This window comes from Leptonotus elevatus, chromosome 6, assembly GCF_054856555.1.
Source record: "Leptonotus elevatus isolate MCC_2025b chromosome 6, RoL_Lele_1.0, whole genome shotgun sequence".
NCBI lineage: Eukaryota > Metazoa > Chordata > Actinopteri > Syngnathiformes > Syngnathidae > Leptonotus > Leptonotus elevatus.
This window is the reverse complement of record NC_141244.1, coordinates 5,342,610-5,365,777: the sequence shown is the minus strand read 5'-3', so window position 1 is coordinate 5,365,777 and position 23,168 is coordinate 5,342,610. Positions and strand designations below refer to the sequence as shown.

General features: G+C 38.2%; 1 protein-coding gene across 2 annotated transcripts in view; it reads left to right on the top strand.

Annotated features, from left to right (window-relative positions):
- LOC147171862 (zinc finger protein 516-like) overlaps positions 1 to 17,215 on the top strand; it is a 68,483-nt gene extending 51,268 nt beyond the window's left edge. The window contains exons 4-6 of one of the 2 annotated variants that reach the window (XM_086078871.1): positions 5,295 to 5,399; positions 8,529 to 8,599; positions 12,599 to 17,215. In XM_086078871.1, coding sequence (XP_085934997.1) covers positions 5,295 to 5,399; positions 8,529 to 8,599; positions 12,599 to 12,658 — 236 coding nt within the window. In that variant the 3' untranslated portion in view covers positions 12,659 to 17,215. The remainder of the gene's footprint in view (positions 1 to 5,294; positions 5,400 to 8,528; positions 8,600 to 12,598) is intronic. The other variant, XM_086078870.1, reaches the window with a different exon arrangement.
- The last annotated feature ends 5,953 nt before the right edge of the window (positions 17,216 to 23,168 follow it).

The window sequence follows — 23,168 nt, the reverse complement described above, 5'->3', positions numbered from 1 at the left end:
TTGGTCCAAAACAGGCGAAATTGGGTCAAACTAACCATTTTCTATTGTTGATTACTAAAGAACGGAATAAGGTAGAAACAAACTTTTTTTTCTGATGAAAGATGAAAGTCCAATCTTTCATTTGGTAGTACGTGTGTTTCCATAGTCCAAACAGAACATTTTCTGTGGACCTTGAAAGATCAGTCAAAATGCTTAAATCGGCTGGCACTGACGGCATCCCTTTTCTGAAAACGTCTGGCAGTCAAAGAGTTAAACAAACAAATTGTTTTCCCCCACATACATACATACATATATATATATATATATATATATATATATATATATATATATATATATATATATATATATATATATATATATATATATATACACACACATCAGGTCACAATGCTCTAAATTCGTACATTTATAACATAATAATACAAATATAATACTAAACAGGCATTTCAAACCTATTATTATTTCCAAAAATCAGAAAGAACATTTCCCACTATTAATAAGTATAGATGTCTCTCCTTTCTCAATCGGGGCGATCTTGCAAGGTCGCTGGAAAAGCCTGATACTGCTCTCTAATGAATTATCCGTGCAATACATGTGTGAGATCATATACGTCAGTGTTTTAATGGGAATAAAAATATTATACTCATGAAATCGAGGGCTCAAATCTCTTGTATTAATATGATATGTTTTGGCTTTATAGGGTTAAGCGCTATAAAATATATATATTTTTTCCACACTCTAGAAGGAAAACTGTTGACCAATTTACATACCCGGTAATTGAATTGCTTCAAGTGGTAACACACAATTGAATTAAGTTAATCCAAGTTAATATATTAAGTTTGATTAATTGAGTTCAATTTATTAATTTTGGATTAACTTAATTCAATTGTGTGCTACCATTTGAAGCAATTCAATTAAGTTGGTCAACAATTCTCTTTTTAGCGTGCATGACTGGTCATTATGTTTGAATTGGATTGAGACTTGACAGTGGTTCTATTGAGGGCATGGACTCTTGCAACAGCTCATCTTAACTCACTGGCGACAAAATTAGGTACACTGTACTAAATAATAGGAGTGGAATCTTTAACTCACAATTCAATTTGATTGCAATTTTCGTGTCTGCGATTAGATTCATATTTTTGATTCAAAATGATTTGATTGACAATGATTTCTGCTTCAATTTATGTGCAAATAATCGTCATAATCTACCTCAGTCTGAATCGCTAATGCTAATTAGCGCGCTACTCGCGGCACTTTTATCACTCAAAAGAACGGCTATTGATACAAAACGCTTCAAGAATGTATACAGAGAAGCTTTACTCACCGGCATATGCTCTTCCTACGCTGCAAAAAAACCCAACTTTTATTGGTAGAACTTGATCGTAACTTTTTCCTTCTACTCTCTAATGTGGCTACAACTTAACAGTGTATCACAATGCACGGAACCACACTACCCCTAGGTGGCCAAATCCTGTACAACATGAACAGCGCTCCCAATAAATTCACACACAACCAAGAGCAATTTGAATAAAATCAATTTTGGGACATTTGAAATTGGTTTTGAATCATACTGAATTAGAATTATTTGAATACATTTTTATTGGCACACCCCTACTAAATAAATCTAACAAAGAGCTGTTTCTACTAAGAGGTAAATATTCATGTTTAGCTACTTGACAGTATCGGAACCACTATCAAAGTGTCACCACACGTGGTGCATTAACGGTTATTCTTGACAAAGTTTTGCCAAACGATGTCTTAAAATGATCATGTTAACGTGTGCATGTTTGTGAGGTATGATAAAAGGCTGCATCTGGGGCAGCATGCGCGCTTCGAAATAGCTTTGTATTTTGTTGTTTTGCATTATTTAAAAAAATATATATATTTTTTGTCTGTGAAAGACGTGAGAGAACCTCTGGTGCGCTCAGGTCTGTGAGGCATGCCTGCGTGTCCAGCTCTACTCTCCCAGAAAGCTGTCACAAACTGTTTAGGTCACGGCTTTGCCTGATGAGAGACTCACACAGATGCAAATGGGGGAGGCAAAACAGGGCACGAGCAAAACAGAAGAGGCAAAGAGAGAGAGAGAGAGAGAGAGAGAGATGAGACAGAATAATTACCCCACCAGCTGCTTTGGAAATGGTCATTACCGAACATCAACATTATTTTCCCATTTTCAGCTGTGTCTCTAAGGTCAAGTGGGGCTGTGTGGAGCTAGGGGTCAAAGACAACAGCCCTAGAGCAGACGCATGACATCACTGTCACCCATCCAGGCGCATATCGTCACCATCCGCCTTAGCCCTTTGAGTCACATGCTATAAAGTGACCTTTTTTGAGCAGCAAGTCTTTCTCTCTTTTCCTCCGCATTGTATGTGTGTGTTCGGCTGCCTGCGTTTTCCATCCAGCTCTTGTCTTGTCTTTCATTAATGCATCAATGAGAAGGGCTGGCAGCTCATAGTCCAAGTGAAGTAACCAGAGGCCAGCCAGCAGTCGGGGTGCCAGAGACGCTCTCCGTCACCTCGACTCCCCCACCCTGCCCTTACTTTCTTGTCCGGCTTCTCACATGTAAACATACAGAAATACTCATAACAAATGGGAAGAGGACATGGTTACAGCAGCTTTCTGCTTGGGCCTTGTGTGACTGTAACGCAGGGGTCAGCAACCTTTACTGTCAAAAGAGCCATTTTAAGCCAAATAAATAACCAAAAATCAGTTTGAACATTGTGATGAACGAAACAGTGTGTTATGGTTGTCAAATGTACTGAGGGCCCAAGAGCTGCACCATAATGCAAAAATATGCAGCATCCAATACTTTGAGATGTATTTTCTTCTACCCTTTGGCTTCCGTTTTTTTATTTTGTGTGTATGTGTTATAATTTTTCATACTTAATTTTCAGACATTTTTAGAGTTTTCTGCCTTTCTGTCAACTTTCTGACTTTTTGGGCAATTTTGTGGACATTTTATGGTAATTTTCACAATTATTTTCTTTTGGGAAATTTTATGGTTACCTTATGAACATTTTCTTTTATGTCTTTTATATTTAATTCTCCGACATTTTATTTTATTTTTTGCAATTTCATGGACATTTTCTGGACATTTTCAGCTTTTCCTCTTACTTTTTGTAGATTTTATGGTCACTTCTAGCCATTTTTAGTTTTAGTTTTTTTTTTAATCATCTACTTTCATCTCTCTTTATCTGACAATTTAAAAACTTGGACTCGAACATTGTTTGAATATATAATTATTCATTTTTATGTAATCATTAATTCATTGAAAGAATATTTTATCAATTTAATAAAAACGTTAAAAAAAAAGCAGCTTTACCAATACTTTGAGATTATCTTCCGTTTGTGTGTGTGTGTGTGTGTGTTATCATTTTTCATAATTTTTAGACTTTTCTGCCTTCCTGTCAACTTTCTGACATTTTTGGCCATTTTCTGCCTCTCTTCTTCTTTTATGGACATTTTAAGTCTATTTTTGTGCCTTTTTTGCTATCAATTTTCTGACATTTATGTCAATTTTGTGGACATGTTATGGTAATTTTCTGGATTTCTTTTGTTTTTGGAAATTTGATGGTTGCTTTTCAAACATTTTCTTTTTTGCCTTTTATATGAAATTCTCCGACATTTTTTGCAATTTCATGGTAATTTTACGGGAATTTTCCTCTTACTTTTTGTAGATTTTATGGTCACTTCTAGACATTTTTAGATATTTAAAAAAAAAAAACACTTTCATCTCTCAGTCTAAAAATTTGGACTCTGACATCGTTTGAATATTTGATAATTATTATTTGTTTAAACATTAATTCATTTAAAGAATATTTTATCTAAAAATAAATATGTAAAACAATATATATATATTTCTACTAGTTTTTTAGATGTCCACAGGGAGCCACAGGAGAGATTAAAGAGCCACACGTGGCTCCTGAGCCGCAGGTTGCAGACCCCTGCTGTAGCGTAACCACCTTTCTCCCCAAAAAGTCGAGTTTGAGTTGCATAACCATGATCCAGTTATGGGTCTCTTGATACAGTGTTAACAAGCAGTTATTTCCCCTGCTGTGCAACAAGTAACAAAAGCAATAAATAATTATTCTGATTCAGCACATAGGTCATCACACAGTTATGGAGAGGCGTGGGATGATAAAAGGAATTTGTGGAATCTGTTTTTCATTGAATAGTAATGGTGGCAGTATAAGATAGATCATGTAGGAAAATACATCAACTCAATCTATACCCAAGCCTTGTCATATTACGGAACTGATCTGATGGCTTTGGAAGCAATTGATATTCACTAAGTGACAATTGTTATCCTCATTTTTTACTAAGGTGGTCAGCGTGTGCCCCGGCCCGAGCCTTTACTGTCCTGAGCTGCAGCAATATACAATTCTTTAAACATATACACATGCAGGCAGGCAGGCACACACACCTGACATGTGACACACGGGCAGCGGAGCGGGCACATCACAGCCGGGGCGTTTTAATTGCCTGTAATTTATGCGGTGTGTGTGTCTGGCTGTCAGCCTGTGAGATGATGCTGTGTGACAGCAGCAGTCCAGCCCCTGGAGCTAGCCGCTCATAATGACACATTAGACATACTAATGATGCCTGCACTTGTCCACTACTCATGCTGCCTACCTCCACCACTGCAGCCATGCTTCTGTGCGAATGTGCACCTTTTCAGGGTGTGCACACTACTGACCTCTATGACTTTATTTGGCCTCAAACACAACATGATTTTGGAATTGAACCTAGGGTTATTATAGTTACCGAAAAATATCAAAATGGAAAATACACGGTAAAAAATGAAACAAAAACAAAACTATAAAAAAAATCTAAACTATTATAACCCTGGAATGAACTGTTGAGGATGCCCATGTCTTTTCTCCACAGAAATGATTATTGATTAAATAAATTCATAAATAACATTGAAGCATGAGCGCTATCAACCACACGTGACACTTCAAAAATGTTCCTGGGTTATTTCAGGTGACTTTTTTGTACATGTACTGTACATATGATGCCATTTCTGTTTTAAAAGATATATGGCCTTCTCATTTAACTGGTGAAAGTCACAAATACAGTATAGAGTATCCAAAAAACAAAATCCAGGATTATGCTTTGCAGTAGTAGCGGTATCGTAGATCAATAAACATTGTTATTTTAATATCTCTATGACAGTTAAAAATTCACCATTATTATTTTGGGATATCTGTCTAATGGGACAGTAAAAATAAACTATTGATATGTTACGTGATTCATGCTAGTCCCACAAATTACTGTTATGTGTCTGTTATCAGGGATGCTGAGGTCTCTCATGCGACAGGGACAACATTTCTGCCACGAGTGTGGGAAGAGTTTCAGTCAGCCCAGCCACCTGCGCACTCATATGAGGTCCCATACAGGTAAATAACGCTTTATACTTTGACACTAGTACTCACTAACATAAATGGTTGCCATGTCTTTGATTGAGCTGATACACATCATATTTGAACTGTAGACTGTGCACACCCTTGAGTCAAAGATTTAGTTGTTAAATACCGCAGAAAATGTGCTTTTACAGAGCTGCTCAGTTGAAACATATTTAACTAAACTTTTGGTAAACAATAAAAATGTACTTTAATCATACTGTTTCTTATATTTTTGTTGCCTTATTTAGTTTAGTCCCATGTTAAGAGTTGTTAATAAAACAAAAGCAATCCCACATGAAGCAAGAGGAACAGCACAGAAAGTTGAGTCAACATGTAAGAAAAGACCAATATCCTTCTTTAGTTTGTAACATAACCACCCAACTTGTAATTATTCATCGGGTAGCACATTTTCAGTCATTCGCATGACACCTGTGCACACACATCATCACCTTCTCAGCTATTTATCCACTCAGAGGCACTACCATGACTTATAGACAATATATGCATGGAAGGATTCACACTCTCAACAATATTTCATTGTCGGACATTCCTGCATGTAGCCATATAAATCAAAGCAGATCTTTTTGTTCAGTTGAGTGTGACAGCCAGTCTGTGAGTCCTTCCTTGCCCTGGGCTGGGCAGCTGTCGCTATTTTTTAAACTGAAACATGTTTTCTCTGGATACTGACCTGTGACAAATTGTATACATTATTAATCACATGTCAATTAGAGGGATGCAATTGTGCATTCCAATGAAGCAGACCATCATTTATTCACACCAGTCTCATGAGTCCATTTGCATGTGCTCCAGTGCCATTTATTAAACAATGTGACAAAAGGCTATATCCACATGTACATGTTTTTTTTTTTAACGATATGATTCCTCACTCTGGGCTACAAACTCTCATAAGAAGCCTTTGCCAAATGTTCAGGTTGTCAAGCTTGTGCCAAAGCAACAGGTGGCACAATAACCCTTATTGAAATTCCAAATATTATGAGAATAAAGTCACAGCTCTTTATCTATGAAAAAAATATCTGTGTTTATTTTTTAACAGTTAATACCGTGAAATTTAAGTTAAAAATAATAATAATACATGTTAATACTCCTCACACTGGCAAGGGTTTTCACTGGGTACTCTGACTTCCATCCACATTCCAAAAACATTCATGGTAGGTTCACTGAAGACACTAAATTGTCCATAGATGCAAATGCCAGTGTGAATGTTTTTTTTTCTATATGCGCCCTTCTATGGACTGGTGGCCAGTCCAGGATGCACCTGGCTTCTTGCCCACAATCACTTGGAATAGGCTCCCGCACACCCACAGCCCATATTACGGAAGTAGTATAGAAAATGGATGGACGGATATATTCTGTATCAACGGTTGAACAAATTTAACTAAAGAGGTAATTTTCCTTTCTACATCACATTAAACTGATGAACCAAAACAATGCGTTTAATTGTTATTGAAGATAACTTAACAAGACTTTCTTTATGTTTGTAATACTGCCACTTTATTACGGTAAACTTATGTTTTCTTTTGTTGTTCCAACTTTATTCCCAGATTATATGGACTTGATTTATATAGTATAGTGTTAGTTTTTTTTTCTCCACTTGGTTGTACATGTTTGTGTGGATATTGCTTTATATTTTTCCCATTTTCTGTACTTTGCCGTTCGTTTCCCTTCTTTTCCTTCCCATTTCTCTTTAATCCAGCTCTCTTCCCATCTAATCCTCTCTCTCTCTCTCTCTCTCTCTCTCTCTCTCTCTCTCTGCACACTCAACAAAAAACAAACGCAACACTTTTTTTTTGCTTCCATTTTTTATGAGGAACTCAAAGATCGAAAACTTCTTCCACATACACAATATCACCATTTCTCTCAAATATTGTTCACAAACTATTCTAAATCTGTGATAGTGAGCACGTCTCCTTTGCCGAGATAATCCAACTCACCTCACAGGTGTGCCATATCAAGATGCTGATTAGACACCATGATAAGTGCACAGGTGTGCCTTAGACAGCCCACAATAAAAGGCCACTCTGAAAAGTGCAGTTTTGTTTTATTGAGGGTTGGTTTTTGTTGTTGTTGAGTCTGTCTGTCTATCTATCTATCTATCTATCTATCTATCTATCTATCTATCTATCTATCTATCTATCTATCTATCTATCTATCTATCTATCTATCTATCTATCTATCTATCTATCTATCTATCTATCTATCTATCTATCTATCTATCTATCATCGTCACAGGAAAAAAAATCAAGAGATCACCCTTGTTTTTTCAGCTTACTGTTGCATTTGTTTGGAGCAATGAAGATAAAAACTGCTAAGAGTTAACAATAAATTAAAGAAAACATGGTGGTTTCTTTTTTTCCTGTTTTTTCTACTGCTTTTTTCTACCAAAAATTCTCTCACTCTTGACTTGTACATAATCTTTTTCTTCCTCTGGATTCCCATGCCTGTATCATTTCCTCCCTCTGACTCCTACCTCACTTGTCTCGGGCTCCTCTGTTCCCTCTCCTGTCGTGTCACATCCATCATGTGAGCGTGCAGTGATCACAGCAGACAGTGAGATAAGTAGCTTCTTTACAGAGAGTGTGAATGATATGTGGCATCGCCAGTGATTCTAAGTGACAGAGGCCAAATGGTAAGTGATGCAAAGCTCAGCTTCCCCTAAGCCCAATTGTAAACACGCATGCACACACACACACACACACAGCACATTAACACACTCACACCCATACACAGACTCTGTAAACACTAGCCAAGACTGTAATTAATGTTGTCACCGACGATTGTCCTCAGCACGGACGTACACACACCGAAAAGGCCATCCACCCCCGAGGCCTCTATTAACATGCGTCATATTAAATCACCGACTTGGCTCAACCAAGTTCCATCGCCATCATCATCACCTTCACCACCGCCATCTTCATTACTGCTAGCTCCCCTCCATTAGCATGGGCACTGGTGGCGAACGCCGCACTTTATTGTGCGGCTGGTGGCACAAGGAGAAAACCAAATGCTTGTGTGGGTCTTGATAGAGCTTTTAACCGGATGCCCCCTTCCTCCTCCTCCTCCTCCCCCTCCTACCCCTCCCTCATCCTCCTTCTCACCCCACAGTTGGGTTTGATTTTAATGGACTCCACAGAGGTACTGACGCTCACAGCACCGCTTCTGAAGCTCCCAAGCAAGTATGTGGCACAATGGCTAATCACTCGGCTCCACCATGGCTTTTGCATGTGTCGTCTTTTTGTTGCACCTGTCTGCATGTTGTGCAATATTGTCAACTTCTGCCCCCCAGTCCTGCTCTGTGTGTCTATTTTCTTATTCTATGTCACACACTGCACACCTGGCATCCTTACAAAAGATGTTTCCATGAGGAATCATATTTGTACAAATCGTACATTTTCACAACTTCTGTCAAATGCGGCAACGGTTTTGCTTTTCATATACACTATAATAAGGCCTCAAACTTATAAACTGGATACATTTTGGTGGCTTAATTAACTCATTCACTCGCAGCCATTTTCACTGAAGCAACCCATTGCGCTCCTGGCTGTTTTACTGTATTTTGACAGATTTTGCAAAGCCCACAGAATAGTGTGTTCTTTTGCTTTAAAAACATGGAACCTACCAAAAGAACGATTAGTCTCTTCTTTCATCAGAAAAAAACATATATTTGTATCTGTTGACTATAGCTAAGTTTCATCATTATTCACAAACCTGTTGGAAACACTGGGAAAAAGAGCTTGTTGCAAAATGGCCCTGGTTGATCTCGTATACTCTGCTGCCACCTGCTGGCCGTTTTTTGTAATAACTACCATTGCTTTAAGCGACCTCTTCAGGTCAGAAGCTGCATCAAAGCCTTCTGTATGCTCTAGCATAAAACAAAACAAAAAACAATACGATTTTGGGAGTGAAGGACAAAGTATTAAAAAACGTATTTATGCGTTTTTGGGGTTTGAATGAGTTAAAGTTACAAACAATGACAATTCCAATTCATTTCCATTTTTGGTGCTACAGGACATTTGAAAACACAATATGCACATGTATTAATTATTGTCTTGTTGCAAATCTTGCGTCAAATTATTTGAGCGATCTGAAATTTCTCAACAAAAATGACTAATTTGACCAATATTCTTGAGATCTGGATCTATATCTATATGCTTTTATAAAACACTTATGATCTATAAATCCTTTTAAATTCACATACATTTCCTAATCAATCTGTAAATCTTGACAGCCAACAACCTTCTATTACTGACACACATATTCACTACACTCTAAAAACTGAAAAGTCGGCTCAACTTGAAAAATTTAGGTAACAATTTCATGCATCTTTTTAAGTTATTTCAACTCTGCCGCCATTGTGTAAATGCCACAAGATTACTTGAGTACAAACTGGCCTCCCTGTCTTATCCTCTTGCACATGAAGAAATAAGAAAAAATAGAAAAAAATTAATTACAATAATGATTACAATAAAATAAAATAAATGTAGTTCTCTGGGCCGCACTTTACGATTTCTGCATTCAGTTAATTTTTCTCAATTCTTGAAAATTCGAATAAAAATAGGTGGATAGAAACCTGACTATTCTCTTATTCCGTTACTTTAGAGGGACAAAAGTCATTCATTACATAATTTTTGTGACATTTTCTTAAATGCATTTGAATATTGACTAAAGTGAAGCTAGCTTGCCAAGCATGGTGATGTTGAACATCTGTCAATGAAGTATGGATTTTATAGTATAAGCAAGAGGTAACCTAAAGTTGCTGTATTCAACCAACAATGTTTAATTTTAACTGAGCTACTTGAGCGGTCGGCTCAGCTAGTTTATTATTTAAATGATGTTATATCTGTATACAAAGTCGGCAATCAATCAACATGATCACATTTATTGTGCACGGAGGTCACAGGTGGAAACAAATAAATAAATGATAAAACAAAATATCAGAGTGTACATATTCAAAAATAGCAGTCTTCATTTTGTTACCGCCTTCTCTCCGTTTTCAGAGTCACTCACAGACACAAGAATTGAGGCCGAGTGAGAAACAGAAGTAAATCTGCTCGGCGTTGACATTCGCATGTGCACGGTGCAACCTCAACTTTATTAATCACACACATACGCACATGACTGAGATTTAGCGGCCAGTATATGAGTGATGCGAGCAGGTGTCTGGCGGAGGGGTCCAATTAGATGCAGTGTTGACGCTGCTTTACGGTGACGATAACCTTTAGTATAATGTAGTGCAGCGGTCCCGTCAGCCGTGTTTCCTCACAGGACGATATCGCCCAGGTTCTTGCTTTCCTCGCTCGTCTAACCCTCACCTTCTTTTTCCTGCTGTTTTATTATTTTCCTTTATGATTAATTATACCTATTTTGTTGTTATCGCTCTCTTCCTCAAACACCGCTCTTTCTTTCTCTCTCTTGTGCTTCTGATGATGTATGATAACTGCTATATTTCCCTACGTCTTCTTCAGGGAAGATACTGGGGGAGGGGCACAGCGAGTCATTTGTTTTCCTGCTGTGATATTCATCCATTTATCAAAATGATAATTAGGTGCAATTAAATGGCAATCTCATTTGTTTTGTTCAGGTGTGAGTTGCTTATTTTTTATCATTCTTTTCTATTTTTTGCTGAGGTCTGATATCTGTCCCATTGTAGGTCAGTCTAATTAGAAGATAGAATGTGTGTGTGTGTTGGGGGGCTGGGGTCATCGGGCAGTTGGGTTGATGGAGTGAAAGTACATGGAGATAAAATGATGATTTACACAGAATTGTGAGACTTACTTTTCCAGAAAGCAGTTGCAGTGAAATAAAACGTACACTATATGGACACAAGTATTGTGACACCTCTTTATTGGCTAATTACTGTAAAATGTTGTGAATAAAAAAAGATGGGGTCTATTACACAGGTGAATTATTAAGAAATGAAATTGTTTTCACATTGTTACATTGCTTAGATGTTTACCAGTACCTAGGCAGTATGTTTTCAAAAAAAAAAAGAAAGAAAGAAAAGAATCACTGATTTATAGCGCCTTTCATAAACAATGTGACTCAATACGCTTCACATAGTTACAAAGTTAAAGAGATTTAAAAACAAAGTACAGTACGGATGTGTATTGCATTCACTTGGGGGGGAAAAAACAGTTTTTCAGACAAATTTTTGGGGGGGACCTTTTTTGTTTTTTTTTAAATTCTGTTTTACGGAATATTTTTTTCTGTCATGAAAAACGAGGGCAAAAAATAATTCAGAAAAACGGGGAATTTTTTTTTTTAAACAGAAAAAAATTACTCTGAAAAACAGAGTACCACCTTACATTTTATTTTTTTATTTTTTATTTTTTTTACCTCTGAACTCCAAGTGACTTGTTGCAGATTCTAATGGCAGCCAGATACTTTCCTGCATACCTCCAACGTACCTTCAACTATATCACTTACTGGTTCAGTTAAGGTAAGTATATGTCAATCGATAGGCATGATTTTAGTAAGCTAACAGTTACGTTTCTACGGATGCGTATTGCATGCGGGAAAGCTTTAGCGAGTCTGCAAGAAGTCACTTGGAGTACATAGGTTTTTAAAAAAAAATACTCAGAAAAACTGAAGCTGGCTGGTGAGCTGGTTCTGTTTTTCAGAGAAAAAAAATATTTCTTTAAAAAAATACTTTTTTTCCTGTTTTTTGTGTGTTTTTTTTACTATTTCCCCCCTGTTTTTCTGAATGTTTTTTTTCTGTTTTTCTGAGTATTTTTTCATCCAGATTTTCTGAATCCCCCCCTCCCCCTTTTTTCCGGAAATAAAAATTATGGCAGAAAAAATTATGCCGTAAAACAGAACAAAAATATTCAGGAAAACAGAAAATTAAGGAGGAAAAAATACACAAAAAAACAAAGCTTCCCCCCCAAAATGTGTCAGAAAAACAGGAGGTTTTTTTTCAAGTGAATGCAATGCACTTCGGTAGTAAAGAAATAAATGACCATGTTTTATTATATTTACAGTCACTGTAGCTGTTCCAATATTTGAGTCCATATTGTGTATGCAAAGTCTTCCTTTTGAATGTGGCTTATGTGTGTCTTTTCCTCCCTATTCTATTTCCACGCTCTCATCTGTGGTTTACATTGTTGATGTCATATTACCGAATCCTTTGTTGTCACCACATGACCTTTTGGAATGTGTTTTGTTTTGTTGTTCAGGAGAGAGGCCGTTCTGCTGCCAGCTCTGCCCATACAGAGCCTCTCAGAAAGGGAACCTGAAGACACATGTCCAGAGTGTACACCACATGCCTTTTGACAACAGCCGGTATCCAGATTCAAGAAACTTGTTGCTGAGCCCCGAGGAGCCAGGAGAGTTCGGACCATCACCAACCTCACAAAATCTGAATTAAGGCCTATCTTTGAGTCAGGGACTCACATCAACTGAAAAGGCCATCATCACTTGGGAAAAATAGGAGGATTTGATCAACGTTGGATTTCATGGGTGACAATGTGAAACATTTTCCTCACTTCAGGCAACATTCTTTAATGAGGGTTTTATGTATTTCTTGTAGTTTTGACAGAGACGTTTTGTAATAATAAATACAAATGGCTGCTCTTCACAATACTAAAAGTAAAATTAAGTCACAAACCTTTTTTTTCCCTCCACTTCTTAGGGCCAAATTATGTTTTCTGAGGTCATTGGCATAGGAAATTTAAACTGCTGTGGCATGCTACTGTAGTGGCCAAACTCTGTATTTTTTTCTCTTCTTAGCTTTATTTTACTGCTTTATTGTACTTCACGCTCACGGCATTATGCTGTTGTCTATAATCTGCTGTAAGTAACTATTTTTTTTAATTAATTACTTTCATTACTTTCGATTTTAATGAATTTGTTAATAACGGATTATCACATTGAATGATGTTCCCTTTAAATATCTGAGCAGAAAGGATAGGAATCAAAATATTTGAGAGGTCACAAAAGCAAACCATCGTAAAATTGACTGAAGTGATTATATGATTATCGATATAGTGGCCGATAAATGTTATCTACATTGTATAACTGATTAATCGACTAATCATCACAGCCATAAAGAATTCTTGTTCTGGGCTATAAGCCATTAAAGTGTCTTGTGTGAGCCAGCATGTGCAAATGGGGTAAAGTCACTTGGCTCCACTCTTTAGTGAAATCTTAAGAGTGACCACTCTGAAGGAGATGATTAGAGGCAGGGAGGCGAGACTGGAGAGAGAGAGAAAAAGAGAGAGAGAGAAAATGAGGCAGACTGCTCTAATGCTCATTAAAAAGAGTTGCTTTTTAATAGCCATTATAAATGAGTGTACCATTTTTATGGCCATACAATTATTGTCAATTGAAGAGGAAGGGGCTGAGTGCCGGCACTTTCCATCTATACAACTCCTTTATATTACTGAGCCTTTCTCACACTGACACTTTGACTTTGATTTACACTGCAAACCTACAGTGGGAGGGGCCTGAAGACTCCGATTGAAATTACACGAAGTAAAGGCCAGCTGGTGCACTTTTGGAGGCAAATATGTCTGCTAATGCTAGCCAGTGTGCTTGCTCTGTGCTAAAAGCTGTTTTTTTTCTTTTTGTAACCAAAAGGCCGATCCCCCAAATGGGTCACAGCTGAGACAGCAGGATACAAGCTGTAGCCCACACCATCAGACATTTTTTTCAAAGGTTTCTAGTCTACTACCAAAAATATGTTCTATTTGGCCTTTTGACTCATGCACTCCCAGCCATTTTCACTGAAGCAACCCCCTACGCTCCCGGCTTTTTTACTGGATTTTGACAGATTTTGCAAGGCCCACAGAATATTGTGTTCAATGGGGTATATGCCATAGAGGAGGCGGGACTTCCGACTTCCTGGTGCACGGTTGGAGGGCGCAGGGGTGGGGGTGCGAGTGTTGGAAAGCGGCCATCAGTGTCCGGAAACGACACTGATGTGTGAAACCCGGAAGTCGGAAGTCCGTGGCATCTACCCCATTGCTATAAAAACATGGAACCTACCAAAAAAAAAGGATTTGAGTCTTTTCTTTCATCAGGAAAAAAAAAAGTATATTTGTATCTGTTTCCGTTTTGCAGCAATTTTTCATCATTATTCACAAACCTGTTGAAAACACTGGGAGAAAAGAGCTTGTTGCAACATGGCCCTGGTTAATCTCTTATACTCTCCTGCCACCTGCTGGCCGTTTTTGTAATAACTGCCATTGCTTTAAGCGACTTCTTCAGGTCAGAGGCTGCATCAAAGCCATCTGTATGCTCTAGCATTAAAAAACAAAACAAACAAACATATAAATACGTTTTTGGGACCATGACAATATTTAAAATAGGACGTTGTAATACGTTTTTGGGAGCAAGTGAGTTAATGACATATAATCAGTGCAACATACGGCCACTTCAATATGCCTCGAGCAAACTGTTCTGGGTTACTGTAGCTTAATCTGCTTTGTGTTATCACCATTTGCACTGTATATTGGCACAGGACAAAACCATTGATCACAGAGTCAGTTTTTTAACTGAAGAGACTAAATGCAATTCTCAGAATAGAGCGTTTTGTATTGAATGATTGGTCGACTGGTAGATTGGTGAAGTGACGTATTACAAGATATTCTTTCTTAGTCCTACAGTGGGAAAAGTCACATTGGGGCTCCAGGATCTTCCACAAGCATGCTTACAACTTCATGACTAGAGGGGCCAGTCGAGCAGCCTTGCTACTAAATGGTGATGTTGAACCCTACTGAATTAGAGAGCAGGCACAGACTATGTTTACATGCAGTCAATATTTAGGATCTGGTTCAAATTTCGATTTCTGAAACATTTGGGAGATCCCGTTTTCATGCGTGAGTGTACAGAGTTACTCCCGCACACATATTCAGATTGAAACCGCGACACACAGACAACATCATTACACAAATGGACGTCATTTCCGCTTTTAACTTTCTATGGTCAATGAGATATTCATGTCACTCATCACACTAAGTGGTGGTTCTATCCTACCTCGCCATGTTTCGCCATTTTTGTTTACCTTTGCTTTTGTGTTTCTGGTGGGCTGTGCACCAGACCTACTGACTTGTATACACGCATATACAGTATGTGTGTGTGTATGTACACACTGTGACATTTTCAACATAGATATAGAAAATGCAAAAACGCTGCGGAGAAATCAATGTATTCAAGTTAGGCTCATTTAGCAAGTGGCAATGTAAGATGGCCGCTGCTCATACAAGTACTTCAGACCAAGATTCCTTTGCAAATAGGTTGTGTGCAGAACACAAACTAAAGTTCCGTTCATATTTCCTTTTCTTTTTTTTTGGGCTTATTTACATGGGTTTTCAAAACCCAAATATTGCCTATATTCTGTTTTTTGAAAGGCCTATTGACTGCATGTAAACGTAGTTATGGTTTTAACACAGAAGTGGTTTCACGTCTTTGGGCATTGTTTTAAAATCTGCTGAAAAGGATGATTAACATCCATCCATGTGTTTGTGCCTACCTCCTCTACATTAGCATGCTAATATGAAGGAAATGATGGTCTTTGCACAGAAGTTTTTTTTTGTTTTGTATCCTCTACTTTGGCGTGTCTTTTCAGCAACCCCTAAATTGAGTAAGCCATGCCTTGACTCATTGGATATAAGCAGAACGTCACTTGTCAAGTATTGGGTACGTTTTTGCACGCATAAACTATTCCAACCAGTTAACATACCGAGTACGAAACGTTTCGTCTATTTTGAAACCTCAGTAGTTTTTTACAAAAACAAACAATGGATGTAATACCAGCTAGTTATTGAGATATGCATACTATGTTTCGTACCTTATGTTTAATGATACACAAAAGTGTGTGTTGATGGGTGTCGGTAGTGAAAATACTTGAAAATGGACATTCTAGCCTTGTAGTATAGAATAATACTAATAATACCCACATTGTACAGAATTCCCTTTAAGATTAACTCCTCAGTTAGAAATTTGTACTCCGAAGTGTGACTTAGTGAAAGTGTGAAGATGGAATGACTGTAAAATAAACTGTTTATTTGTAATCCACTCTTACCAAACTCTTTATATACAGCAGTAGAAACCAAATGGCATTAATAGTGCACTTAGACTAGATTACAGCTTTAACCTTTCATTATGTTCAATTCTAGTCAAGGTTACATTGAGAATGTTATTATAGCAGTTACAGCTAATATACTTGTAATTTTTGGCTTTTTGCATAGATTTTTAATGACAGATGATCTTTTTTGTAATGGTTGTGTGTGTCACACCATTTTAGTAATTTTTCCTCATGGAAAGTTTGACAAGTGGAGGTGCAGCAGTGCTTATTTTTCATGAAGATGTAAGAGCTTGTTTTTAGTCTCTCTGCTAAATTGTAGGACTTTTGTCATTAGCTGGTCGTGTCTGGCCTCCCACAGGGGTTGTTTTTTTCCCCTTTTGCTGAGGGTTTATTACAGATTTTAAATTGTGTTTTTGTGTCAGTGAGCTTTTTATTTGTATTGAACCTCATGATTAATGTACCTAACAAGACCTTATTATTACAATTGTTTTGGTTGAAATCTGTATTTATTATCACTTCAAAAAGGACAGGAGGACAGAGGCAGGACAGGTGTGTTTGGTAATTTTGATTTTCTAGGTCATTATTTTGTCTGTGTGTGTGTGTGTGTGTGTTTTTGTTGTTTGTTTTGTTTGGTTTTGTCATTTTCAAGCCAGCAAGCCGACGTGAAAGCTCTACCTCGTCTGAGCCATTCTCAGTTCTGTTTGACTTTTGTAAATTTCAAAAACATGTAATGTCATGTCCAAAATAAAGACACACAAAATGATAACTCTTGCCATCGTTTCATCTTGTTGTCCTCGCTAGATTTAATTACTCCTCAGCCGCTGGTGATGGAACACATCCACATTTAGATGAAACAAGGTTCAGATTTAATTTATTATTATTATTCACATTTCTGGTTTGAACTTTGCCAAGAACCTTTCAGTGCATGTAAGAATCACAAATGACATGGCATGTATTGTACACTGCTTTGCTGCTCACAGGACCTCTTGGTGCCATTAGCACTCACTGTCATCAGCTGGGCACACATTATTAAACAATTTCTTCACACACCAGCATATTTCATGGACAACTATTCCTCTGTGGCCAGCATAACTTTTAAATCGGTGAGCGGTCAACCTCATTATTATGACATTTAAAAAGTAATTTTTCCTATTTTTTGGAACATATAAACTCTTTTCTTTATTCCTATTCTTGTTTTTCTTTTTACTTCAACTTATATTTTATACTTGTAATGTATTTTGTGTTTTCTTCAAGTTTATATGTTCAATAAAACCAAATTTTAGAGTTCCTGATTTACACTCGCTCCATATCAGCATACTGTATATGTAGTGTTCACTGACTCTCTCAGAGCCGTGAGTGTAGGGCATGAAGTCTGAAAAAGCACACTGTCCATTGGCGAGCCAGCCCTTCGAACCTGAAGTGACTAAATCCTCAGATATGAATAACACAAATAATTAAATATGTGTAATGCTGTACACAAGATGTAAATGGGGCAAATGATGGACGAGCTGAACAGTGACAAACTAGCAGACGAAACAAGTTTGAACTGTGAACAAAACAAAAGTAGATAAAATTGTAAGTGCATTCAATGTGAAAGTTAATATATTTATTTCCATTTTGATGCCCAATGTTTTTGTATGTCTTCTCTTTGTTATACCAGGCTACTTTTTTGTTTATGGAAAATGACCCAATATTAGTATTATCAGAATCCGAATAATCTTTATTGGCCAAGTATGTAAAAAACACAAGGATTTGCCTTCACAATTAGTGTCCTGATTTACATGGGTCAAAAAAAGGAAAACAATATATCTTTCCAGCTCTTTTAGATTATGCACATGACTAAGTACTGTACTGTAGTTACATGGCAACTGTCTTCTGTGGATCTGATTTTTTTTATAATGTAAATATACATTTTTTTAATTTATTTTTTACAGTTGTCAAATTTAAAAACATGCTTATTTAATCCCCAGTTTTGCTGAGTGTATAATTTAGTAGTATCTTCAAAACAATATCACAGAGGAGTCAAATCCAGGTCCAGAAGGTAAAAACCCTGCCACAGTTTGGCTTTAGCCCCTGATGCTAGCTAGCTAGCTAGCTAGCTTGCTGCCTAGCAGGTAAACGAGTACCAATGGAGCTAGGCTAGCTAGCACCTGGGAATAAAGCCAAACTGTGGCAGGGTTTCTACTTTCTGGACCTGGATTTGCCCCCTCTGATCACAAAATCATGAACATATGTGAAGCTATAACTGGATAGAGGCTTGAGTTGACAACTCTGGATAATATTTCTTTCAAAATATGACTTTGTTTTAATGAGCAAACAAAAGTCATAATTTCCCGCTGTGATGGAACTCCACACAATTATAACGTATGGTTGGGTCAGATCCACCTGCAAAATGGAGTAAATATGGTCATGACTGGTGTAGATGAGGTGAAAACAGATGAGACCAAAGCTCCACTTGAAGCTGTTCCCTTTCATAGCATGTGACACATCTGATGGATGTGGACTTTGATGGCGCCTGCGCTGTTGGCACCTTGATGTCCACGTGTGGCCGTGCGCTTGAAGGGGACTTGCCATGCGGCAGTGATGAGAAACCCATAGCCTTCAACTTTGAAGGACCACATAGGGATTTTGTTGCTACTTTGCCAGTCTCTTTCATGTGCTATGTCAATGTGCACCATTTGTCTGTCAGCTTGAGTGACGGCAGAGTGACGGGTTCCCTCTGAGAACATGGCACATAACGCTAATGCCAGGCAGGCCCGCGGGCTGAGAAAAGACTGCAGCTGCCCGTCACTCTTTCCAACCTCATCAGTCACTCTGACGGACGGCCCTGAGCTCCCTGAAACCTGTTGGCTGACATCTCCTTTTTTTGTCACACAGCACAGTGAAATAGGGTGACTGACTGAATGATGTGGAAAATATGCCAAATGTCAGTCTGGTATGGATGTGACAGGTAGATGTGAAGCAGAAAACAATCCTTCACATATTCTCTTTGATTTTGTAAAGCTACAAAGATCTGCTAAAGCCATAATGACAATGGCAGTATACTGTATATAATGGCATCTTTAAATTTGAAAGCCATGTAGGTCCTACATTTGAGATATGAGTAATAACAAAGTAACAAACAAATGAGTAACAAATGTTTGCAGAAATGTTGGATAATTGGGTCAAACAAACCAATTAGTGGTAAATTGACTATTTTTGAGTGTGAGATACAGTAGAGGTGAACAATACTAAACAAACTGCACCAAGCTGTGTGCGTCTGTGAAAATACCAAAATCCAGTCTAGCCTGCCCCTGCACAGATTCACGCCGCACCTTGTGCTAGACTTGCACTGAACACAAAAATGGAGCCCTTTAAGGTTTGCGCTCACAAAACCAGAAAAGATGTGGAGGCTGACCTACTAACGGGCACACCCATTATTCTGCCAAATGTGTAAAATTGCCACACAATTCATTGTGCGTGCATGTTTCTGGAAAAAGTAGATGCAAAAAGAATAATAATTCACGATGTGCAATAAGATTTATAAAATTTAAGATGAATTACACCCTTGTGTGTAATTTAACGGTGGTTATGGCAAGGAGAAGGTGTAAAAAAAATTGAAATGCCAAAAATCACACGACATGTGAGTTTCATGTTGGCTTCCTCAAAAAAAGTGTTACATAGCATATGCATCTTGCCCCCCCCCCCCCACCCAAACAAAAAAACAACTAACAAACATCGCAGCTTCCAAAAGAGCAAAAATTATGGCCACCACCAGAACTTTTACAGCTGTTGCCAGTTGCCATAATCCTTCAGTCGTAGATAGATGCTCAACATGCTCAACATGCATCTCCACAGAATCTGGTAGAGTCATGCAATTTAGCGACAGCTGTTTGGGATCTTAATATATTCACTTGTATTCATTTATTGTCTAACACTAGGGAACACAATTTTTGTTAGAGGTAGGTCTGACAGCTGTTTTCAACTCATTTTTAGGTGCGGAATTGAAAACTGGTCTCAGTTTTTCGCTATCATGTCAAATTTCGGAGCAACAGGATCCCCGTTTTCTTAAAAAAATAATAATAATAATAAATGTGCATATATGTAAATAAAAAACTAAGGTGGAACTGTTACAAACTTTGAAAACTAAAATAACAGCATAACAGAGAATATAACTTTCAATAGTATGCTCACGGTTACTATTCTTCATGAGCAACGTCACTTTTCGGCGCTGGAAGTCTATCATCACAAGAACATCATCGTTGAAATTTTTACCACAACGACATAAGTCATTGACTACCGTCTCTTCGAGTAGCCATGTTGAATTTCCATATCCACCTACCGCTACCGTTTGCTCACGGACTTACAGGAATATTGGGGCGGCATTGCTCAGTGGTGGAGTGGTTGTCTCCCATCTGTGAGGTTGTGGGTTTGATCCTCACCCCTGGTGACCATGTCGAAGTGTCCTTGAGCGAGACACTAAACCCCGATTTGCTCCCAGTTGACCTGGCAGCGCTTTGCATGGCAGCAGCCGACCACTGGTGTGTGCGTGTGTGGGGGTGTGTGTGTGGGCGTGTGGGTGTGCGTGGGGGTGCGTGTGTGGGTGTGTGAATGTGAGGCTTCAATTGTAAAGCGCTTTGGGTACCATATGGTGTATAGTTAAAGCGCTGTATAAAAAGCAGTCCATTTACCATATTATATCTTTCTGGTTTACAGGCTAGTGTGATTCCTTCGTATGTCAAATCCAAACCTTAAAATTTTTTAAAGCACATAATTTATTTTATTTTGTATTTATTTAAACTATTCTGTTTTGCAAGAACATCTTTGTAAATGTTCTGTTGTGGTGGGGGAGTGAGCAAACATTGATCTGTATCTGCCACCAGGGAGCACTATGTCTCTCTCGTGCCTGCTGAATGGCTTTCCTCAGGAGACAAGGGTAACATCAGAGACCAAATGGCACTTGTACATGTACAATTGCTACAGTGCCGTGGCTTTCGGAGGGGCAAATACATTTAAAAACACTACTGTGCGTATCAGCCTTGACAATGGAGCTCCCACCCGAGAGTCGAGCGTCGTCTACATTTCCCAGGCAAAAGGCCAAACACATTTACAACACTTCAAATATACGCGACACGAAAACGCCCTCTCTGCAGTGAAATATGTAAATATTGCACTAATCAAAGGGTTGTGGTATCGCAAAATGCCACAGAAAGGTTATGACCTGGAGCCTGTGCTAATAGGGGAGCAGGGGATGGGGAGAGGATGGAGGGCTGGCGGGTTGAGTTGTTGTGGCGGTTGGTAGGAGGAGGAAGAGGGTGGGCAGTATGCGGGGAGGTGCAGAGGAGTGACAGCTACCACAGGCATTTCTCCTGCCTGAGGAGGACCTTCACTTGCTGACCTCCGCCGCCTGCACTCCAACGCTCTGACAGTAATGAACAGGAAGGGGCTGTTTATGCATATCAAATGTTATTTACTCTCCCACAGTCAAGTGTAGCCACAGAGGAAAGAACGAGGACGGCACAAAAAGCAGGATATTCCCAAAGACCGTGGGCAGCCATTAGAACAATATGTACCAGAATGCAGAGGCCTCGCTTGAGCACTGAGGTTAATTTTTCTATCCAAATGAATTACAGTACATGCAATACTTTGTAGGGCTTTTTCTTTTTTTTAAAGACTACTAATGGTGCAACATATCATCATTGATCCGTGGTCGGTTCGGATCAGGCCCCACGGTTCGGATTGCGTAAGATCCGCGGACTGGTTGGTAGGGGGGGACAAAACAACAACAAAGTACACATTCACAGTCGATACCATTCTGACATGTCAAGGAAGCTGAAAAATACTCAACATAACACGCTAAGCCTAACTTCAAAATAAAGTTTACCAACTACAGTAATAGATTGACGGCAATGCAAATAGCCTTAGTACACTTATACTTTGAAGTTGTCCCACGTCGTGGCGTAATGGCTAGCTTGACTTCCCTTTGAGACGTTTCTGTATCGTAGTTGACTAACATTGTAGCTGTGACCAACATCCACACAATGCTATCCCAAACTCATGTTCAATCGCTAATTTAGGGCGCTAAGAAACCGCAAATTAATTACGCTGCCATTATATGATACGGCAGAAGTCTCCAACGTAAGCGGCTAGCTGTTAGCATTACCAACAAGTGCCTGGCTGGTCGCTGTAAATGAGTTTGACAGCTGGTACCTGGCTTACTTGAATTATTTTTCAATATTCTGGGCCAAGGCTACTTTTGTAATTCACTCGCCTTAATTTGCACGTTGAGGTCTTTTCATTATTTTGAGAAAAAAAAGATCAACAGAACCTTGTCTTCATTTATTTTATAAAACACTTTTGCCCATTAGAAAATAAAACCAAAATGTACTCAAAATGTAAAGTTTAGCTGTTTAGGATTATAGGAACACAACTTTAAGCAATTAATATCTTGTTATTTTACACATGAATGGTGACCCATGTAAAAATAAGAATGTTTCTGCCTCATATTGCACTTAAAGTTGTGTTCCTAAATCCTAAACGGCTATATTAGACATTTTGAATGGATTTTTTCTTTCTTTTTTATTTAATGGCAAAAAGCTTTGACAAAATAAATGAAGCCAAAGTGCTATTTATCTTTTTTTTTCTGATCCGAAAAAAATGCCCCGATCCGACTCAAATCCATGATCCGATCCGAATCGTGACTTTTGTCATCCATTTCACCACTAAAGACTACACATCGT